General features: G+C 41.2%; 1 protein-coding gene across 1 annotated transcript in view; it reads left to right on the forward strand.

Moving 5' to 3' along the window:
• The first annotated feature begins 487 nt into the window (after positions 1-487).
• The window catches only part of CLSTN2 (calsyntenin 2), a 492,893-nt gene continuing 471,334 nt past the window's right edge, over positions 488-22,046 (forward strand). Inside the window, exon 1 of the mRNA XM_042456041.1 lies at positions 488-680. Within this exon, the coding sequence (XP_042311975.1) occupies positions 602-680 (79 nt within the window). The 5' untranslated portion in view covers positions 488-601. The remainder of the gene's footprint in view (positions 681-22,046) is intronic.

Consider the following 22,046-nt stretch of genomic DNA (forward strand, 5'->3'; position numbering starts at 1 on the left):
CCAGGGTCAGTTTAAACCACTTCCAACCGATTTGCAAACCTGTTTCAAGCATAGTGGGAATGAGGCCCAGGAATTCCCTGGCAGGCTCCCTTCCAAGCCCTAAACAGGCCTGAGCCTACTTAGCTCCCAGGACCAGAGAGGCTCTGGAACCTTCAGGGGGAAATGTCCCTTGAAACACCTGCCTCAAGTGCCCTCAACTTCTAGCTTTGCCCTGGCTCTTGGAGCATCCTCCCTCCCTCCTTCCCTCCCTCCCTCCTCCTGATCCCCTCCCGAAGAGTGACGTCGCAGCGGTCCCGCGGTGAAAGCTCTGGTCCTGGCAGCCAAGCCTGGCAGTGACTGAGCAGCAGCAGCCCCATCCCCAGCCCCGAGAGCCAGAGGCGGCAGAGGAGAGGAGAGACCGGCAGCAGGAGGCAGAGCAGGAGGAGGAGGAGGAGGCGCCGCCGCTGCTGCTGCTGTTCTCGCCTCCCCTCGCCCTGCTGCCTGTCTATCTGTCTGATTCATGTCTGTCTGAGAGGAGAGGAGAGGGAGCGCAGCCTGGAGCCTCTGAGGAAGGAGAGCCGCCTGGGCTGAGAAAGGAAAGCCCCCGAAGCACCTCGGCAGGATGAGGCAGGGCCGGGAGTGGGCGCTGCTGCAGCTACTGCTGCCTTGGCTCGGGGTCGGCAGCCTTCTGGCCGCCAAAGGTAGGCGAAGTTCCCTCCCTTGCCTTCTGCTGCTTCTCTTTCTCTTCTGGAAGCCCCAGCTGTGAGGGGCGCTGCCTCTTTGGGGGAGAGGGAGGCCGGGGAGGTCTCTCTGATGGATTCTTGTTTGGGTTTGTTCAATGGCCAACGCAGCTCCCCGGCTTGTTTTCCCTCTCTGTGTCTCTTGGGCATCTTTGGTGCTCCTTGTGGTAAAAGCTCTGGTGCCATGCAGACCTCTCTCTCTGTGTGTGTGAAGGAGAGGGGACTTTGTGTCTTTGGGTGCCACATATATGTGTGTGTGTGTGTGTTCATTGCAGGAACCGAGGGGAGAATCTGTGTTTGGGTGACACACACACACACACACGCACGCACATATATTCATGTCAGAAGTCAAGAGATGTGTGTTTGGGTGCCATACACACACACACAGAGAGAGATATAGACATATTCCTGAGAGGAGTCCTGAGGGGAGCAGGGGCGAAGGGCATCGCTTGGAGTTTCCCCTTGGGCTTCTGGCAGGCGAGGCGTGATTCGAACCCAGCGCCCGGCGGCGGAGAGGGAGGCTCTGAGACAGCCTTCCCGCCCTGGAAGCCAAGGGTTACCCCCCCCCCCCCCCCCCCCCCCCACTGCTCCCTTGCCTTTTTTAGCGATTGATCTGTAAGGGAAATCTATGGCGCTTCGCTCTGGGCCATGTTTGGGACGGAGTGACCTGAATCCACGCCGCTTGTTTTGGCCTCTGTTGTGTCTCTCTCCAGAAAATGCCCGACTTGTTGCTTTAGTTCTTGCATAAGCAAACTTCTCTCTCTCTCTCTCTCTTTTCGTAGTCCTTCGCTGGGCTGGCTGCTTAACCGAGGCAGGTGTTTTTGCTTCCCCTTTGCTTGGTTCTGGGGGAGGCAGCCCAGGTAGCCTTCCTTCCACTTTGGGATGCTCAGCCCTTCCTGAGTCAAGAGGAAAGGGGGGGGGGGGAGTGTTTGGGTGTCCAAAGAAAACAGTTGCCGTTCTTTCCCGACAGTTGGAAAAGGAAACAAAGAGCAGCCTCCGTAGCATTCAGCTGCAGCTAATCCCAAGTGGCCCCACTACTATTCCCTCGACGATGGAGGTGTTCTGTTCATAGACGCATCTTGTTTTCGTGTATTAATAATTTCTGCGTTTTGTAGCAAACGTGTTCAGGGAAGAACTGCAGTTCATCTTGGCAACTATGGCTTTCCTTTGCTCTTAACAATTCACCCATTTCTTTTTTTCCTCTCTGGCATTCCTACCTTTCTGCTGGGAATCTCACCCAGTTCTTCTATGATAAACACAAGCCAGGAGGACCTTGCTCTCTGCTGCTTCGAAATGACTCTCGTCCTGTATTAAAACGAGTTTAGTTTCTTGATAGGAAGTTTGTATTCATTCTCACTTGAGAACATCCAACAGAATAAATAAACATTTAAGGGAACTTGGAAAACTTTGCAGAAGCTGCAAAAATACATATTTGGGGGGGGGGGGGGCACGGCACAAAATATCTACTCATTATCTTGTTTGTCAAACTTTCTGTGACTAGAATTCAGTTAGAATGCAATATAAATTAATGGAAAGAGACATACATTCAGTAGTAGTACATATTGACAATTGTCCTATTTGTTTCCTTTGAAATGACTTCCATTGAATGTCTTTCTGTCAAAGCTGTGACTTTCATTTGTTGGCACTTGACACAATATATTAGTCATGATAGTTTAAAGGGTGCCACATCTAAATTCCTTCAAGAGCTCCAAATTCTACCTTTGCCACTGGAGGGCTGCAAAGTGCATTTTTATTTAACTTCAACAATTTTGCATGAAAAGACTTTTTATACAAATTACAGGAAGAGGAGAAATCGATGTCCACAAAATAGGAAGCCTTCGTTCTTTCTATAACTTAAATAGGGGGGATGTCTCCAACAGCCAAGAGTTTTCCTTGCCACTGATTTTGGTTTTGCTCCTATCAAAAGTTAAAAAAAAAACATATAGGAGAATTTTAGATGTTGTTCTGCTTCTTAACAAATGCATGGTCTGATGTAAAAAGGGCACCTGGACACTCCTAGCTGAAAAGCAAGTGTTGCTTTAGAGTGCAGTGCTGCACATGGATTAATGTCCCTTCTGCATTATGTCAGACTGCTAAACTGTATAGTTCTTAATGTAATATATTTTAGACATCTATTGAAAATATACTTTTTCACCTTATCATTCTATTAGCTGTGAACTGTTAAAGAGCATTTTTATGGGATGGTGATGATGATGACATTAGCAGTGAAAGGTGGCATTTTATTCAGTTTAGGAGTATAGAAATATTTCTTATAAATAAAAGTGTACACTGAATGAAGCTGGAATGAATTCAATGAGGCCATGGATAAGTGTGCATAGAATGTCAGCCTATGGCCATAGTGCCATGATTCATTTATTTCATTACAAATTATATCTATGTAAAATGTTGGGTCAGGGTGTAACAGTAGTTGCTTGGTAGTTTAAAGAAGGTTATTGTCTAGTTTTGACGTTTTCATACACAGCTTACATAGCTTTTTTGGTCTGCTTACCAAGAGAACATATTTAGCTTCTTGAATCAGCTGTCTTTGCTGAAAAAGGCAGAGACTTCAGTAGCAAAGAAGATGGAGATAATCAAGCCCCTCCTGTTCTGGCTGCCTCTACTGGCTTCTAAATAGAACTGTCTAACAAGATTCTAGTGTGTACTGTGTATGGATAAATAGTCTCCAAAAAGGTTGAAGTGGGAAAGCTGCAAGGAAGCTAGCATCACTGTACCATTTTTTTCTGAGATGAGACGTATATATCAAATTTTGAATATATGCTTATAAGTATAGTATACCTCAGTGAGAAGAGGTGTGGTGTTAATGGCTTGAGTTCTGGACTGGAGTGGAGACTCTGGCGATAGAATCACAGAATCATCAGGGTTCGATTCCCCATTTGAGCCCAAAATCCCACTGAGTGTAAACTTGGGCAGTTCACACTCTCTCAATCTCATAGAATGGCAATGGAAAACTGCCTCTGAAGAAACTTGCCAAGAAAACCCTACGGTAGGTTTACCATAAGTCAAAAATGACTTGGAGGCACACAACAACAACAGAAACAAATTCCTGAGTTATTGAAGTAGATGTTTTCCTGATTATATACTTCTTTAACAGAAAATGCCATACGAGAGGGAGAAAAAACACGGAAAGAATAAGAATAGGTTCCTATGCCATAAAAAAGAACAGGTCAACATATTTCAGCAAACTAACAATGTACATATGTGAAATTAAACAACTGGGTCATGTAAACTTTGAATAAATAACTAAAACATTTTGAACCTTCTAGAGACTAGTTGAAAGCGTCTTACAAAATGCATCCAGAGATTTATTTATTTTTTTAATTACAGTACCAGTTTATTTTCTTATGATTTTCATTTTGTTGGCCAAAGATGCTGGGGAGAACAGAAAAAGTGGAGAGCTTTCCCCTTTTCTTTCTGTTTCACCATTTACATGTGTTCAGTAAGACATTCTGGAGGCAGATGCTGTTAATCTTGCTTATTATCCCTGTTATTCCCCATCTGTTTAATTCTAATGTACTGCAGCAGGACACCATGAAAGATCTGTGCTTCATCAGCTTCCTTTATCATCCTCTCAGTGCTGCTGCTGCTGCTGAAAACACTTCCAACTAGATAGAGGACAAAGAAAAAAGGAAGGCTAGGCAGGCTTAGAAGGGCTTTGTGAAAAAAGAGTTTCCTTGTCAGATGTTTTGTTAATTGAGGAATGCCTGTATTTATGCAGCAGCAGTAATGTACATGGCACCTCATGGAGGAATATAAGCAAAACAGCTGAGCTCTGCTTAAAGAAACATGTACTCTATATAGCAATAAACCAGAAGGTACCCATGGACCTATCTCTCTTTTTTTGTCCTGTGTCCCATAATAAATCTCAGCACAAGTCACTTTAATGGACCTGAGAGTAACTGAAATACTCAGCAAAGAACACCAGTTCAAAGGAGTAGTGATTGATATGGCTAGCTGTCACATTGGATGTGGACTCTGAAATGTGGTGGCAAAGAAGAATCTAAAAAGTAGATCCCTGTTAATGGGATAAACAAAATATCTGAGGCAATATATCTAGTCATTATTTGTTCGGAGGATATAATTACTTAATGGAGGTGTTCTTGAAGTTTGTTTTAAAAACATTTGGAATGTTAGGAAAGTAAAGATTGATGGACTGGAACACTTTACCTCTTTCTTCTTCTATCAATTTCTTCTTGAAAATATATATTCATATCTTGAATATATACTATGAGTATAGTTGAAAGTTATTACCTTAGAAGAGCTATAGGTTCTTATGCAGCTTTTGATAAGGTGGTTTTTTTAAAAAAAAAAAATCAATACAAGTAGCATAAGTTTTCTTTGTCACTGTTTTTCTGTATAAAATGTTAGCAGGAGAATGCTGATGTTCATAAACAATGGAGATTGTTACTGTACATTATGACTTTCATTCCTTTTTTGGGGGGAGGGGGGCAAAAAATCTCATGGTCCTTTTTAAAAAAAACAGAGATGGATGACCTTCCACTTTGAATCCTTTCCCTTGCTTTGTAAGATATGCAAAAAGAAAACTCCTAGCGGGAGTTATTCAGCACTAGAGAACATCTGATATGAAGTGTCAGTCCCTAAGGCACCCTACAATATTTTGTATTAGACACTGAAGGAAATTTGTACATTTGCTAAATCTTTATTTCAGTTCTCTTAAACTATGTCTTTGCCCTTGCCCCAACTCTCATAGTGCATAATGCAAAGACTCTTAAATAGTAACCTCAATTTTGCCTTACTCGCATCAAAGAGATCCTCTGTTTTAAGAAGATTTAAATAAATAAATAAATAAATAAATAAATAAATAAATAATTAGCAGGCCTGGTATGAGGAGGTCTAAAATAGCTATCCTTAATGACAAAATGTCCTTAATGTTTCCAATAAGATCTCTGTTAGGAAAATGAATTGTTTTTTGTAGCAAACTGAATTGAATGGCAACTGGTTTCTTTGCCCATATAAATAATTGTGTCTGTGAAATATGAACGAAATGTAAGGGGATACAGGTTTTTTTAAAACCGATTATCTTTATATTAATGAGGTTTGGTTTAGTTCTCTGCAATTTATCTTTTTAGCTAGATTTTGGTTTGTCTCTTTTTAATGAAGTATTTATAATTTCTTCCATACAAATTGTTCCAGTAGAACCTTGAGCAGTTTGATACAGAATGAGCACCAATGTCCTCAGCACTGATCTCTTCTTGTATTGGTGAATCTGTTTCTTACTGGACCTTTTAACTCCCTAAAAGGTGGCTGAAGAATTATGAATTTGTCTCAACTAGCAGTTTTGAGAGCAGTGTTATATTACTCTCTCAGAGCAGATCGGCAAGTGTGGAGTTCTAAACAGACATAACAGCCGTTCTAGACTTTGGAAGACCAATTTTCTTTCAAGTTGCAGGGGCATCCCTGTATAGATCATATTGTAAGCAGAAGCAAAACTATCAGCTTCCCACATCACAGACATCAGGAACTATGAATCTATAAATATGGAGCTGAGTCTAGATTGTGGAAGTCTACATCCTGCCTACTATTTTTAGAATATTAAGTTGAAGTCTGAGAGTCCACTGAACATTACTATGAAGAAATACATTAAGAACTGCACTCACCCTCTACAGTTCAGTAAACCAGCATTCTGTATTTCAAACACCAAGAACTTTATTCCAGTAACTATAGGTGTTAGCAAGAAGATGTTTGCAGACAGAACTGCTATCATCCCCAAACACAAACACAATATTCACAGTACCCTACCCTAAAACCTAGAGAGCTTTGCCATGATTTGTCCATAAAGCAATACATATCCATGTACCATCCTTCTTGGTCTAATCACCCACTCACCCACCCCCTAAACATTTTCGCTTTCCCTCTACATTTTTTCTCCTATTAGAAACAACATCCCCCACACATCTGTGGATTCCTGACTCAAGCAATTATCACCACTGTGAACCACCAGCAAAATTTTCTTCAACACTACATCTCCCATAATTCCCCATGTCCACAATATACATAGGTTATACTACTCTTATAAACTCCCTCTACGTCACTACATGAATAACCAATTAACATAATGCATACACATAACTTATGACACATTCGGTTAGATTCTGACAAAATATATGGTTATTTAAAAGATAGAAAATGGGGTCCATTTGGAAAAAATACAGCTTCTCTGGAACACTTTAGCTCTTTCTTCTTCTATTGCTGTACTATCTTTACCTAGTAACATAACAGATAAGTGGAAACAACAAAACAAAGATTAAAATATTATTGTCTCAGAAACCTCCCACTTATCATATGAGTCAGAACAAGCTAAGATGCATTGCCTTTCTTTTACTTCTGAGTAAATTCCCACTGTTTATTGACAGCTGGTTCCATCTGTTGTTTCCCTTTTAAGATATTTTAAAAGCTTATTTGTTTCCTTTGGATGTTTGTTGTTGTTGTTATGTTCCTCTGTTTCTGATTTATGCCAGCCCTAAGGTGAACTTCTCATGGGGGTTTCCTGACAAGTTTTTTGAGAGGGGATTTGCCCTTACCATCCTCTGAGGCTGAGAGATCACCCAGTGGATTTAGAATCCTTTTACTGTGTATTTTCTTTCATAGTTTCAGATTTGGTTTGCTCAGTCTTAAATTTGTTTAAAAGAGTTTTATGTATTTATCAACATTACATTGATACTGAGTTTATGTTTTATATTGTGAGTAGCCTTAGAGAAGACTGTAGTATTACCAGGATGTTTAAAATCTTTTAAGTAAATATGTCCCACTAAACCTCAAGCAGCAGGAGTTTAAAAGCTGTGGGGATTAGAATGAGAGTAAGAAAATACTATTAGCAAACTCTTTGGTAAGCAGAATGCCAACCTAAACCACATATCCCTTCTGTTTTTTAAAAAAGTTAGCAACGTGGATGAACGTGGGTGAGAATAATCTGTTTGTTGGGTAAATGATCCAGTCACCCCAAGGATTCAATTCAAAAGGGCTTCAGTTCAGTACAAGAGAATGGAAAAAGCAAAGGTAGTGAAGAGAAAGAAAATAAATATCACCAGTCTCTGTCCTTAGACATACTTGCAAAATTCTGCATCATAAAGCCCTGAAGCCATAATCTGTCCCTAGATGTGTTCTGATAGATGCAGACATAATGAAAATGCCTTGTATTTATGCCATGGGGACACTTGGTTCATGATTGACAGATTGAGGAAAAGAATTAGATGGGATCTTGAGACAAGCCAGGTCTAACATACAGACATGAATAATAACAGTTAGCACATTGCTTTGCCCATGGAGGAAGTATTAAAAGACGTGAACCAGAAAGAGACCATTCATCCCTTCCTGTCAGAAAGTCTTTTGCCTATTTGAGATGATAACTAGGAGAGGCTCATGACATGGAGAAACCACCTTTTGCAGTTAGAGAAAAGAGTGTGACATTTATGTAAAATTCTTTCTTCAGATTTATCAGTATAATCTTGACAACAAGATGCAAAAAAGCCTCCTGTCCAATTTTTCAGTAAGTGGCAAAATGAGGGGCAGTAAAAAGAGGAGTTATATGAAGCAAGAATTGGAAAATTATCATACCAATAAATGACCATACTCTGGTTGAAGATGTTTAATCTGAACTATGGTGGAAATTATTACTTTCCTATACAATATGACTTTCAGGAAAAGAATAATTTATTCCATGTGTTACCTGTTGGATGATTTTAACAGGGTTGCTGCTATTGTTGTCATGCGCCTTCAAGTTCTTTCCATTTTATGGAAACCATAAAGGGCTGAGGGCTGAGAGTGTGTGACATGTCTAAGGTCACCCAGGGGGTTTTCACAATGAAGCTGGGATTTGAACCCTGCTCTCAGAGTTGTAGGCTAGATTTTGTACTTGGGTAGAAATCGGGAATGAACACTAGAACAGACATTCATAAACTTTTGAATGACCATAGGTATATTCTGTTTGCATAGTCAGTGTAATGTATGAACACCACTTAGATGAGAGGAGAAAGTAAACCAACATGGATTTGTTGTCCCTGTCACCAATACAAGAGAGCTTTATGTCACATTGTTTTATTCTATATAGAGAAAAATCCATTATAAACTCATGTCTTTATTGTAACTTCTAAAAGATAACTCTGGTGGGGTACAAACTGCCAGAAAAAGGTGTGTCTTTGCTCCACAGGAGTGCCACAGCAACCAATTGCATGGCGCTCCTGTGGAGCAAAAAAGGAGCACCAAGAAGCGGCTCCTTTTTTGCGGCGCACTTCCACGCCCTAAAGCGCCAGCGACGCTGCAGTGACATCGCAACTGCGTCCCCCTGTTCGGAGGCAGCGCAGCTGTGATATCACCAGTATGCGCTACGTCTGGTGGGTGCGCTGCAGCTGCGGCGCCCTTGTCACGTGCAAGGGCTGTCGGGCATGTGTGCGCTCCGCCCACCAGGCAGCCCTCGCACGTGATGAGGATGCCTCAAAGGCCAGTCTGTTCCGGGCCTCTGTTAACTGAAAATGCACAGACTAGACAGCTGTGTGCAGGCTGCCTAATCAATGTACTTGTATTGCTCTTGGAAATGTTACATTGTGCATCTGTTTTCTTAAAGATCATATAAGCTTTCACACAAGGCCACCTATGCTTACTTCAACATCTGTTGCAACATTGTTATAAGCATGGATTTTCAGTATTCACTAGTATTTAAACATCCATTTACAATATATTTTGCATTTTGTCCCACAATAATCCTTTTTGATATGAATCCTCACCCTCTGGGTGTAAGGGTCTGGTGGCATGTATCACCCAGCTGCCACAACTCAATATTTCTCTCTCTCTCTCTCACTCTTACATTGTCCTCTAGAGCAGTACATCTCAATCGATCTTGATGTGGGGAACCAGCCATTCCTTTCCCCCAATTGTTCTGGGTATTGGTAACATGTTTGTGTCCATTGACTCCAGTTGTTTGGGTATTTCTTGGAAACTTACCAGGGACCAGCAGCAATGGCTCTCAAGGATTTGCAGTTATCCATAGACCACCATGGTCTATGCCCCCTTCACCCCATGGCCCCCTGTTGGACTGTCCGTTTTGTATATGTTGTAATTACTTCTATTGGAGTTACTGCACTTTATTTTTTTTTTATTTGTTTGCTTTGCCACAGCCCTGCACTGGTGGCAGGCTGTTCATATGTATGTGCAAAGATGCACATTTTGTGAGCTAAACCAGAATATCCCAGATTATTATTATTATTATTATTATTATTATTATGCTCCAGTTTTTAGCCTTGGAGCACAGCTTTGTTTTGGTTTCCATCCACTTTGGAGGTGTGTGTCATATAAATGGCTTTATCTTATACTACATCTGATAATCAGCTCATACTAATTTTCACAACCAGCACTCATTAAAGTCACTTTCATGTTTTCACAGAAAGACTGGCAGGAAATGTCACTAACATTTTTTTTCCTAACCAAAGCAGACAATTTGTCCATTTATTTTAACTCATTCATTTTTAACAACTGTTCTTCTTTAAGAGTTTATACTGAACTATTCCACATTTGAACATTTAATAGTCTTGCTGTTGTGATCTTGTACTGAAGTATTCTTCCATGGCTCTTTTCCAATTGTTCATCGATAAGTCCTGGAAGAAACAGTTCTGGCTTTAATTGTATGTTCATGTTTAAGATCGTCTGTATCAGAACACAGATAACTTTTTATCCTTTTGACATGTCTGCCACATATGATAAAATGTCTCTTCTTGTTTACAGAACTACAGAACTAGCTACAGAACTATAGTGCTTGAAAACCAAGTTGAGGTTTTTTATATGGTGAAGCAGGGTGATGTTGGAAGAATATGATTGTCTCACAGTCCTATCTAATCATCAGCCCATTCATCCTAACAACTGATATGCTCTGCCTATAATTCCACAGCAGTGCCAGTTTTGTGAGGGGGGAATTAATAAGTTTTAGGCTGGTTTTGTTAGAGCAGTGCTATGAAGTAACTAGCATAGTACATTTGTAACTAACCACCTTGGATACTGTAACTGGGGAAAAGGTGGGATATACAGTAAATTAAACAACTAGTTGCTGTTTTCATTAGAGCTGACAGAGCACCACATTTATTCCTGTATTGATCATGGAAGTAGTTTATTACTTTTCAGTGGCATGGGAATGGATTTGATATCTGTAACTCATTATGTGCTGATTCAGTCTTAGCAATGGGAGAAACACGGGGAAGTGTGGCATGGACTGTAGCTTTTTGCTGAAGCTGGGAAGAACTGCTTATATATCTTCTGCATTTTCCTCAGAATTTTCAAGATGCAGTATCGAAACTAGTCATGTGGAGATAAACTAGAGAACATTTCCCTGTATCTTCCAGTGGTACAATAATAACATCAACAAATAATTCAGCAAATTATATTTCTGGACTCTAGTAACAGTATCAAGTAATGATCTGTTGGCTGATCAGAATACTAAGTAAAACAAATAGTTCCTTTCAAAACGTTACATTCCAAGCTCTGCATTATAGACAGTAGCTACTTGCAAGGTCAATTATTAGACATAGTAGCTACTTGCAAGGTCAATTGTATACCACTGTACTTTGTGCTTCTTGCCAGTGCAGTTACAGTGGTGGACAGAGTTCTGTAAGCATGCAACCAATGTACATGCTTGTGTTACAGAGTTAGTTTTAAAACATATTAGAGATTTTAAAAACTGTTTGTACTTTTGTTTTAAAAAAGAAAAGACATCAATTGTGCTACACAAATAAATAAATAAATAAATACTTGTGTAGAGGTTTTTGTTTTGTTTTTTGTTTTGTTCTGTTGTTTAAGCAGAATAAAGGAATGCAGAATGGAAAAGCTGTTACATTATCTCCTCATGTTTGTTTAAAAATATCTTCCATTAGGGTGAAGGTGGTTCTGTTTACCCTTTGCTTGCTAATACTCTGACTTAACCTATTCTATCTGAGCTGTATAAACATGTTACTCCTAATTGCACAGCTCTATCTATGTATCTACTGTATATACTGGACTATAAGTCGATCTCATGTATAAGCCGAGGGCAGGTTTTGAGGCCAAAATTATGGATTTTGATATGACCTGTGGGTAAAACATAGGGCCATGTAACAAAGGAGCTAAAGGATGAAGCAAAGGAAAACAATGCTAAAGAACTTACAGTATTCCAGCAGTCATCACTGTTTATGCTCACAATAAAGGCTGGATGGATGAGAGGATAGAGGTGGGTCACTGCTTCCAGGACAGCTTATACTCTTTCTCCAGGAGATGGTTCCTTTTTTAAAATAAGAGTTTTAAAGTACAGTGCTAACATTGACCTGTGGAAAAGTCAACTCTGTTTTTGATTAAAATTTCTAGACTTATACATAAGCATATATAGTATAACCATACCAATCTATTGAGGAGGGACTTAGCAAGTTATCATTTCCCCTTTTTGGGGTTGAAGATGCAGCAAGGAAATGGCAATCAGAAACCAGACAATGCAGTAGCATTCATTGAAACTTTTCTATGATGTATAATAGTGAGTATGGCCCAGTACAGACAGACCCTTTGTGGCGCACCCATGGCGTGCTAGGGTTGCTTGGGGGCAGGGCGTGCACACTTTAAGTCTTAAAACTTTAAAACTTGATGTTTAAAAAAACTAAGATGGTGTGTGTAGCAATGATGTGTGAGCAGCACAGTGTCCAAATGCGGCTGTGCTGCTGGCATGTCATCGCACCTGTTGCTGCACTTTGGCGTGGTGCAAGTATGCCACAAAAAAGGAGACACTTCCGCATGCTCCTTTCTTGCTGCGCAGCAGTATCACACAATTTGATTGCTGTAATGCTGCTGTGGAGCAAGGAGAGGCGCCTCACCAGCACCTCTTTTTGGCGCTCTGTACCGCACCTATAATAGTCTAAGATAGTGCTGAAAAAAGATTTTGATGGTGGACATGGTTCATACCCAACAGTGGCAGAGGCAGAGACAGTATTTGTGGAGCAGCAGTGTCTCAATGGGCACTTTCATGGCCTGTTCATGAATTGAAGTGTACAGCTCAGCAAAGGTCTACTACTTCTTTTACTTAAGTTTTTGTTGTTGTTGTTGAAGTAAAGGAAGTAAGCAGTATCCTACCAATGTTTATCACATAGATGGTTAGATTGAACCCAGTACTTCTCTGACAAAAACAGAGACCTGTTGGGGGGTGGCAATCAAGGAAATGTTCCATGAGGGTCAGGTAGACTGGCAGCTTGAAATAACTTGAGGCCACTCCAACCCTGGTTGCTCCCTGATTGGTGTGGGACCATGCCAACCGGCTGCTGCGGTCCCAAGGCTGGCTACTGCTGTGGTTCCAACCAAGACACCGGCAAAGAGCCCATCTTCCCCGCTTATTGTGCTGCCTTTTCCTGGCCAGTTGTGCTCTCCATGAAACTTTTGGCCACTTTGGGGCATGCATCATCTGCACATTCCACACCCAAAGCAACTAGAAGGTGCTCTTTCCTGACCATCTGTTTCGTGTCTTCCTTGCTCTTACACTTTTGAGGATGTATAAGTGTTGGAGTCATTTAGGGCACCTTGTTTTAAAAAAACATGTTAGGACAATGTATTGATAAGATCTGAATACTTGACCTGAATCTATGTCATGGAAATGTACAGTACATTTTTTTGAAGGTACAGCACATAAAGTTTGACTGCTTAGTCCAGAGATTAGCAGTGCTGGGTCTGGGTGGCCTGCACCTCCTGACATGACCTCTGATTTTTTTAAAAAATTAAAACTTGATTTTTTTAAAAAATGAAAACTTGAAAGGCTCCTCTATGCTTCCACTGATCACCATCATAATTTTGCTGTGCTGAGGGTTCCTCTGGTTTATGGTAAGCCAAGGAAATAAAGTAGATTCGAACTTCTCATACTTAATTCAAAAAGATCTCTCGTATGCTTAAATTAGCTTGGGGGAGGGCAACTTGGTAAATTCCCCTGATGCCCAACAGGGATTGATGGGCCTTAGATACTTCCAGAAAGGCACTAGAGTGGCCAAAAGTGTCCTGCCTCTCATATTCTCCCCACTCCTGCCTTACCCTGAAGTCATAGCAAGACAATGTACTTTTCTCTGAATATTCTATGAGCCACACGAGAGTAATTATGATGGCTATAGGCTACCACCACTGCCTCTCTGAATACCAATGCTGAGGGAGCAAAAGTGGATAAAAATTGTTGCCCTCATGTCCGGCTTGTGCATTTACTGCTTGTGTATTTCCTCTGTAGCTGTCTCACTGTAGCAAACTACATGTCTTGATACAATACAGGGTTATTTTTTTAAAAAAAATATTAGAGTTTAATTTGGCCTTGACCATTACTGGCACATGATAATTGAAAAACTAGCCATAAAGGAGTGTGGCCCATCAAGCGATAATACAGTCATCCCTCCACATTCACAGCTTTGACATTCACAAATTTGATTATTCACGTGTGTCATGCTGTGTGCACATGCACTCCTCTCCTCCTCCTTCCCAGTCTTTTAACCTTGGGGTGGGAGAAGCCCAGGAGGGAGGGAGCAGCTGGGAAGGGTGTGCACACTGCTCTCACTCTCCTCAATGTCTCTGAGACCTGGGGCAAGCTCTCTGAGGCATCGGAGCAAAGGAGAAGCGCACATACACTCTTCTCCAACCCCTCCCTGCCATTCTGGAACTGGCCCAGCTGACCAGTTACTGGGTGGCAAGGAGAGGGAGGAGAGGCAAGCATGCACACTTCTCTTCAACCCTTCCCTGCTGCCCTGTAACTGGCTCAGCTTGGCCAGTTACAGGGCAGCAGGGAGAGGGAAGAGGGGCTAGAGCGTGCACTTGTCTCCAAAACCTCTCTGCCACCCAGTAACTGGGGGGGGAGGCATTAATCATGATTTTTCCACATTCACAGGGCTCCTTCATCCCTAATCTCTGATAATGTGGAAGGATAACTATATTTCCCACCTATTTTGTAAACAGTGTGTCAGAAACAAATTGTTGTGTGATGCTTAATACTGACCTTTATCCATGTTATCTATGTACATGAGAAACACACTTTTCTTGGTCACAAATCTGTAACATGTAAATTTATAACATGTAAAGAAATAACCATTTTTTTAAAAAAAATAACAAATTTTTAGAACCAGATTTCTCTAGTTCATTGAAAGTGTGAGTAGGTTTTCCAATTTCCTTTCATTGGGAGGAAACTGTAAATGGCAGATTCTCCTCCCCTATTCCAAATAATATGTAAATGAATGTACATAATTGAAAATGTGTATTTTTGAAAAAAAATGTTTTATCAATGGGAAAAATACAGAGAAAGCATGCACTGTAAAAGGAAAGTGTGTAAAAATAATATATATGAAGAAAGGTGAATGCCATCATATGTATGAATTTCCACAGAAGAAAAGACAGATTAAAAAACCTTAATCCTAGTGTTTATCTCAACCACAGCAGCAATTGATGAATGGTAAGCACGTAAATCACATTGATTTAATGGGTTTACTTAGCTGTAACACACAATAGGATTCAGGCCTAGGTGACAACATCAGAGAGAAGAGAAGGATAAGAAGACAGTGTAAATGAAACTTTAAAAAAGGCAACAAAACAGAGCCTGGGAATTTTCACACCTCTCACACATGATTTTATATTTCCATGTTGAAAAAGTAAAGAGTGCCATCATTCTGGGCAAACACACCAATGATAACTCTTCTAATTATAAAATGTACTGAATACAGACTCTGAAGACTTGGTGAGAGATATGGTAACACAGTTTGGTTTGTCAGCAGAATTACACAATGTACTTTCGTTAAATGAAATGGTACTTCAAAATATAGATAGGCCGAACAAGTTAAGATGGTTTGCAGAAAAGCTTGATTTACTGTTCTCTACTAAGCTTTTCAAAAATACTGCCAGAGTTAAATATAGTGTAAAAGGCAGTGATATTTATGAGGCAGCTGAATAGCAATCTTATTTAGAGCAGGGCTTTTAAAGAAGACAGAGTTAACATATCCTAGCAACTGAAATTGAATAGCAACATATCTACTACCACTGTTATTCATAGAAAAAACAGAAGAAGTAAATTTTGAAGGTCTTTGTTAACATCATCAAGTTTTTTCATTGTGAACTAAAATGTAAAAGGCTCTTTAAACTACACAAACTGTGCACTGTTTACAGAAGTCTGCATTGTCTAAAACAATAGCCCATAAAACTTGATTGCATGTCTTATATTGTAAGCTGCCTTAGAAAGATTATAGTTTTGAAAACTGCTAATAAACACATTAAATAAATTAAATGAAATAATGTCAAATAGAAATGTTTTGAATGCAGAAGGGATCGTGCAACACTATAATTTATATCTTCCATTCTTAACTCTTAAAAAAATATACTTCACTCTTTAAAATAAACCATGTTATATGTGTTATATTTTAAAAATGCTTTTGTATAATATGTTATATATTTTTAAATCCATCTATGTGATCATATCCCCTTTCTACATCTTTATATAGGAGGGTTAAATTAAGATCCCTCTCTCCCAGTTTAAAAAGAACAGGTGTGTGGTTTGTTTATACATAGACAAAAATGTTTTAAAAGAGAATGATTAAAGAGCAGTTGTTCAGTAGCTATACTGATTTTAGAAAAATGACCTTTAACCTGAAAATTATTTACAGCCATTGGGGACAAAATGAACAAATAATTGGTTAGCCCTGTTGGTCATGGCAATTATAATCTTCATTTGAATCTACCATGGGTTTAGCTAGCAGTCTGTGGATACTTTATATTTTCTAGTAGAGTGTTGTCTCTAAAAATGTAAAATATCCTGGATTACTGTACAGAAGGGTTTTTTTAAAATATAAATGCCAGTTCTGCATTTTATGCCCTAAATCTTGTTGTTCAAAAAGTAGGAGAGACTTGGGGTCCCCACTGACAGTGACAGCATATCCATGGTATGGAGGAGAAATTATTTGATCAAAAGGAGACCTGCGAGAGGTGAATAATTTAAGGGGATCTTTCCACATATGCAAAGACACTCCAGTTACAATGAATAAAAGAGTTTTATTTAGAAATGTGCAAAGATGCACACCAAAACACAAATCCAATGCAACTTGAAGAACCATACATGGCTAACAGAAAGAAAGATGTGAAAGGTGGGGTAGCGAGGACTCTGGAATTAGAGGGGGTGATAATTACCAGTTCTGAAGAAAGAATTCCACAGAAGATGGAGTGTGACTTCAGAGTCTGAAGGCTATACAGAAAAGCTTTGGTTTGTATAATAGAGCCTCACATTATAGTACCAAACTGACCATTTGTGGTACAGATATTTGTATCCTGTTTTGCACCCTGGAGGGGTACTTGATGTTACCACAAGATGTAACAAAGACTTAATGGTTTTCTCATGGGATTGACAAAGGCTCTGGAATGATTGATGGTTTTAACTCCAGAATGACAAATCATTTATTGGATTTGAGACAACCCCTGGATAGTTATATAGGAAGGGTGAATAGGGACAAAGCCAAAATCATGTGCATTTCAAGTGTATGAAATACTTATACCGTGGGATCTTGGTATCTGAGTGTGGGGGGGTCTGTTCTAGACCTCCCCTGATAACAAAATCCAGATGCTCACATCCCATTGTCCCCAATGGTGGTGTAGGCACATGGCCGTGCCAGGGCCAGTGCTTCTCCTCCATGGCAGATGACACATTGCTTCCCAAAGTCAGAGCCCCTTCCAAGCCCAGTACTTGGGATGGAACCCCTGGGCTTAGGGTTGCCATAAATCAGGACCTCCGAACCGGGACAAATGTAGGACAACATTTTCAAATGTAGGACACTTTCTTAAAAGCAGATCCAAGCCTCTCCCTCCCAGTTTCACTCCCCCCCCCTTCAGGGGAGAGGAAATCCCCAGAAAGGAGAAGCCTGGGCAGCGGAGGACAAGCCTAGACCGAGGACGCAGGCTCCTGAGGGACTTGTGTGCTCGGCCCAGGCCTGTCCTCCGAGGCCACTCTCCTCTTCCCAGACCTCCCCTTTCCCCCAAAGGGCTCTTTGGAGGGAAGAGAAGGAAGGCAGGAAAGGAGAGGAGAGACCTGGGCACTAGCCCGGTCCTGCTCTTCCCGGGGAGCAGGGAAGGCAAGGACTTGGAGGCTGTGGAGGACAGCCCCAGGCCTCTCCTCAGAGGCTTCATTTTCCTCAGGACAAAGGGAGAAGCCTGACCCAAGCAGGGAAGGTAAGTAGGGAACTAGGGAGGGAAGGAGGGAAGGAGGGAAGGGGGAGGCAAGGCAAGGGACTTTTGTCCCCAATCCGATGTCCCATGCTTCTTCACCAAGACTCTACTCTACACAGAAAGTGCACTTTGGGGGGGGGAACCTTTGAAAATGGGCACCCACCTACTCCTCCTCCTGTTTCCCCTTCCTCCTTCTCCTTGACATGCACTAAGAAAGGGCACTTTTCCCTCCCCCTGGCTGGCCCAGAGTCTCACTCCTCCTCCAAGGGTCTACCTCCTCCTTGAGGCTGGCCAATGGCAGAGTGGGGCTGGAAATAGCTCCGCTTCAGCTGCTGTGCCATTGGCCAGCCAACCCCAAGGGGACGAGTGTTCCCTTTAGGTGCGATGGCTGCTGGCCGGGCCTAAACCCAGGATTTAGAGTGAACTGGACCGTGACCGTGCCAAACTGCAAAAAACGTTACAAGCACGGGCACAGCAGGGTTATGGCATCCCTACCTGGGCCCCAAGACCCAAGCCCTGGCTCTGGCTCCCTCCAGGTGATGGGGCTCCAGCTCCTGTCCCCAAACCACCTCTGAAGCCATGCCTGGCCCAGAAGCCTTGAAGGGGGAGGAGGGGGAAGGAAGGAAGGAAGGAAGGAAGGAAGGAAGGAAGGAAGGGAGAGAAAAAGAGACTAGACTTCAGTCTTGATGTCCCTAATAGCTATGCAGTTGCGTGCACATGCTACCATTAGAGATAACATGAGCTTGTCATCTACAGATGCTCAAATCTGTAGATGGCAAGTCTGTGGATAGTGAGGTCCCACTGTAATATTTATGTCATAATGGGTTTTTTTAAAAAATCTACATTTACAAGTTCTTCTGATACAGTGGAACCTTTGCGCTGGCGCACTGGCAATCCACAGATTTGACTCACTGCAGATCACATCACCCCATATTATTCCATGTTAGAATGTACATGCATCTGTGCTAACACATCTGTGTGCACATCACTGTCATTGAATAATGTGGGTTTACATTGTCCACATCTGCAGGGGGCCCTGGAACCAAACCCCCATGGATGGGAAGGTCCACTGTTTTTCCTAAAACAAAATAATACTTAGGTTTTCTTTCACTCCTAATGAAAGCCTGGTTATATGAACTACAGCACATGGAATAGTTTTGACTCAGAATATTTTAAGAATTCATTTTCCTATATGAAGAAATTGTCTCTTAAAAATCTTAAAGAAATGGTTTGTTCCAGAGATTGAATATATTAGTCAGGTAAAAGCTTTACCACATTATGGTGATTTTTTTTCTGTAATGACATCCCTGTTGTAAAATGTCTTCTATCATTACACTATTTTTGGTTATCATTAATCCTTTATTTTCAGAAGGCATTGATGTGTGTATGTGTGTGTTGAATCAAAGCACATGATCTATTCCCCAGTTTAGGACGATCACCAAAAAAAAGAGAACCTTTGCCATCTGTTCAGCAATCTGAAGAAAAAAGCACCATAGCTGTTATATCCCTCCATGTGTTCTCGCTCCTTTTTAGAGTTTAGCCCATAAGAAAGTCCTGTTTTGAACCAGGACCCCTAAGGAAGGAGAAATGTTATATACTGTAAGCATGTGGTGACCTCCTTTTGAAAGGAATTGTTAACATGGTACACCAATACAGTAGTTCTTTGTCTAAGCAGGGACAAAAGAGTATTCACTTAAACCCCAGACTGAGCATTTTTTTTCTGTTATGTCAGTCTCTAGCAGACAGATTGTGAACTTCATTTCAGTTCTATTGGGGGGAAAACATAGTGTTACATTTTTAACATGACGATTGATCCAACATCTTGGTCAAAGTGATCTCAACTGGCATAGGTAGCATTGTTGTTTCCATAATCTCACTTCGGGTACTTGAACATAGGTGTGTTTGCCTTCCCCTGTGCTTGGTGCAAAAAAGGATGCCATGGCACAGATTGCTGACATCAATAGAGCACAATATATGTTGGATTCCTTAAGGCAGCATATCTTTTGTCTCCACCCCCATTGGCCTCTATCACCTGAGGCTGAGAGCATGCGACTTGCCCAAGGTCACCTAATGGATTTTATGGCCAAGCTGGGAATTGAACCCTGGTCTCTAGTGTTGTAGCCCAAAACTTAGAATCGTAAAGTTGGAAAAGACCACAAGGGCCATCCAGTCCATCCTCCTGCCATGCAAGAACTCTCAATCAAAGCATCTCCGACAGATGGACATCCAGCCTCTTCTTAAAGACCTCCAAGGAGGGAGACTCCACCACTCTCTGAGGGAGTGTGTTCCACTGTCGAACAGCCCTTACTATCAGGAAGTTCCTCCTAATGTTGAGGTGGAATCTCTTTTCCTGCAGCTTGCATCCATTGTTCTGGGTCCTGTTCTCTGGAGCAGCAGAAAACAAACTTGCTCCCTCCTCAATGTGACATCCCTTCAGGTATTTAAACAGGGCTATCATATCACCTCTGAACCTTCTCTTCTCCAGGCTAAACATCCCCAGCTAAGTCGTTCCTCATAGGGCATGGTTTCCAGACCCTTCACCATTTTAGTTCCCCTCCTTTGGATACGCTCCAGTTTCTCAACATCCTTTTTGAATTGTGGTGCCCAGAACTGGACACAATATTCCAGGTGGGGCCTGACCAAAGCAGAATACAGTGGCACTATTACTTCTCTTGATCTAGACACTATACTTTTATTGATGCTCCCTAAAATTGCATTGGCCTTTTTAGCTGCCGCATCATGTTGTTCACTCATGTTGAACCTGTGGTCTACTGGGACTCCCAGATCCCTTTCACATGTAGTCTCGTTCAGCTAGGTGTCCCCCATCCTATATCTGTGTATTTCATTTTTCTGCTCTAAGTGCAGTACCTTACATTTCTCCATGTTGAATTTCATTTTGTTAGCTTTGGCCCAGCTTACTAGTCTATTCAGGTCGTTTTGAATTTTGATCCTGTCCTCTGGAGTATTAGCTATTCCTCCTAATTTGGTGTCATCTGCAAATTTGATAAGTATGCCCCCAATTTTGTCCTCCAAGTCATTGATAAAGATGTTGACTAGTACTGGGCCCAGTACAGAGCCTTGTGGGACCCCACTGGTCATTTCTCTCCAGGATGAAAAGGAGCCATTGTTGAGCATCATATGCTACACTGGCTCTCTGATTTCCCTCCTATTTCTTGCTATACTGTATATGTTAGATTGTTTGCAGCTGTGGCAATTTACAGGGTGTGGGAACTCACGTTGATAGTACAGTCGGCCCTTCTTATACATGGATATTTTTATACACAGATTCAAGCATCCATGGTTTGAAAATGTTCAAAAAAAGTATAAATTTAAAATATCAAACCTTGATTTTCCATTTTTTATAATGGACACCATTTTGCTATGTCATTAAATTAATGGCATTTGAGCATCCATAGATTTTGTTATCCATGGGGAATCTTGGAATCAAACCCTAGCGTATAACAAGGGTCCACTGTATACCTGGTGAGCTGGTTGTGGCATTGGCTGGTGTGAGAGGACCTAATTCACTTACCTCTCATTGCTGACTGGCTTGAGGGATAATACCCTTATCTCAAGTGTCAGTAGCCACTATATTCCAAGTCTCTTGAGATGCTTGAGACCCCCTATTCCCCATCAGGGGGAATGGATAATATTGAACTGTATTGCTTCCAGTCTCACTTCCAAGCTGGGATGTTTTGGCCACAAGAAGGGTTTAGCTTGACCAGATTCTTGGCTTATTGCTCTCATTCTCTATTTGATGGCTGTTGTAGATTTGTTGTTTAATAAATTTGTGATATTTTATATCCTATACAGTTCTCCAGCATCCTTATTTGGTGGTGGTGGAGCTGTCTCAATAATAAAAACCAATTGTTTAATTGGGCAAAGAATGAAATGGGTGCCACATTGAAACATGCAAACCCATATAGTTTTGTTAGCATTATTATGATCAGGTATCAATCATGTATCTTTTAGGATGACCTTATACTTGATCAAATGTCATATGTTTGTCTAAACTTGACAATGAAATTACTTATGTAGATAGGTTTAATGTCTGTGTTCGTGTGTGTGTGTGTGTGTGTGTGTGTGTGTGTGTGTGTGTGTATGTATGTGTATATATATATATATAGAGAG

This window comes from Sceloporus undulatus, chromosome 3 (assembly GCF_019175285.1).
Source record: "Sceloporus undulatus isolate JIND9_A2432 ecotype Alabama chromosome 3, SceUnd_v1.1, whole genome shotgun sequence".
NCBI lineage: Eukaryota > Metazoa > Chordata > Lepidosauria > Squamata > Phrynosomatidae > Sceloporus > Sceloporus undulatus.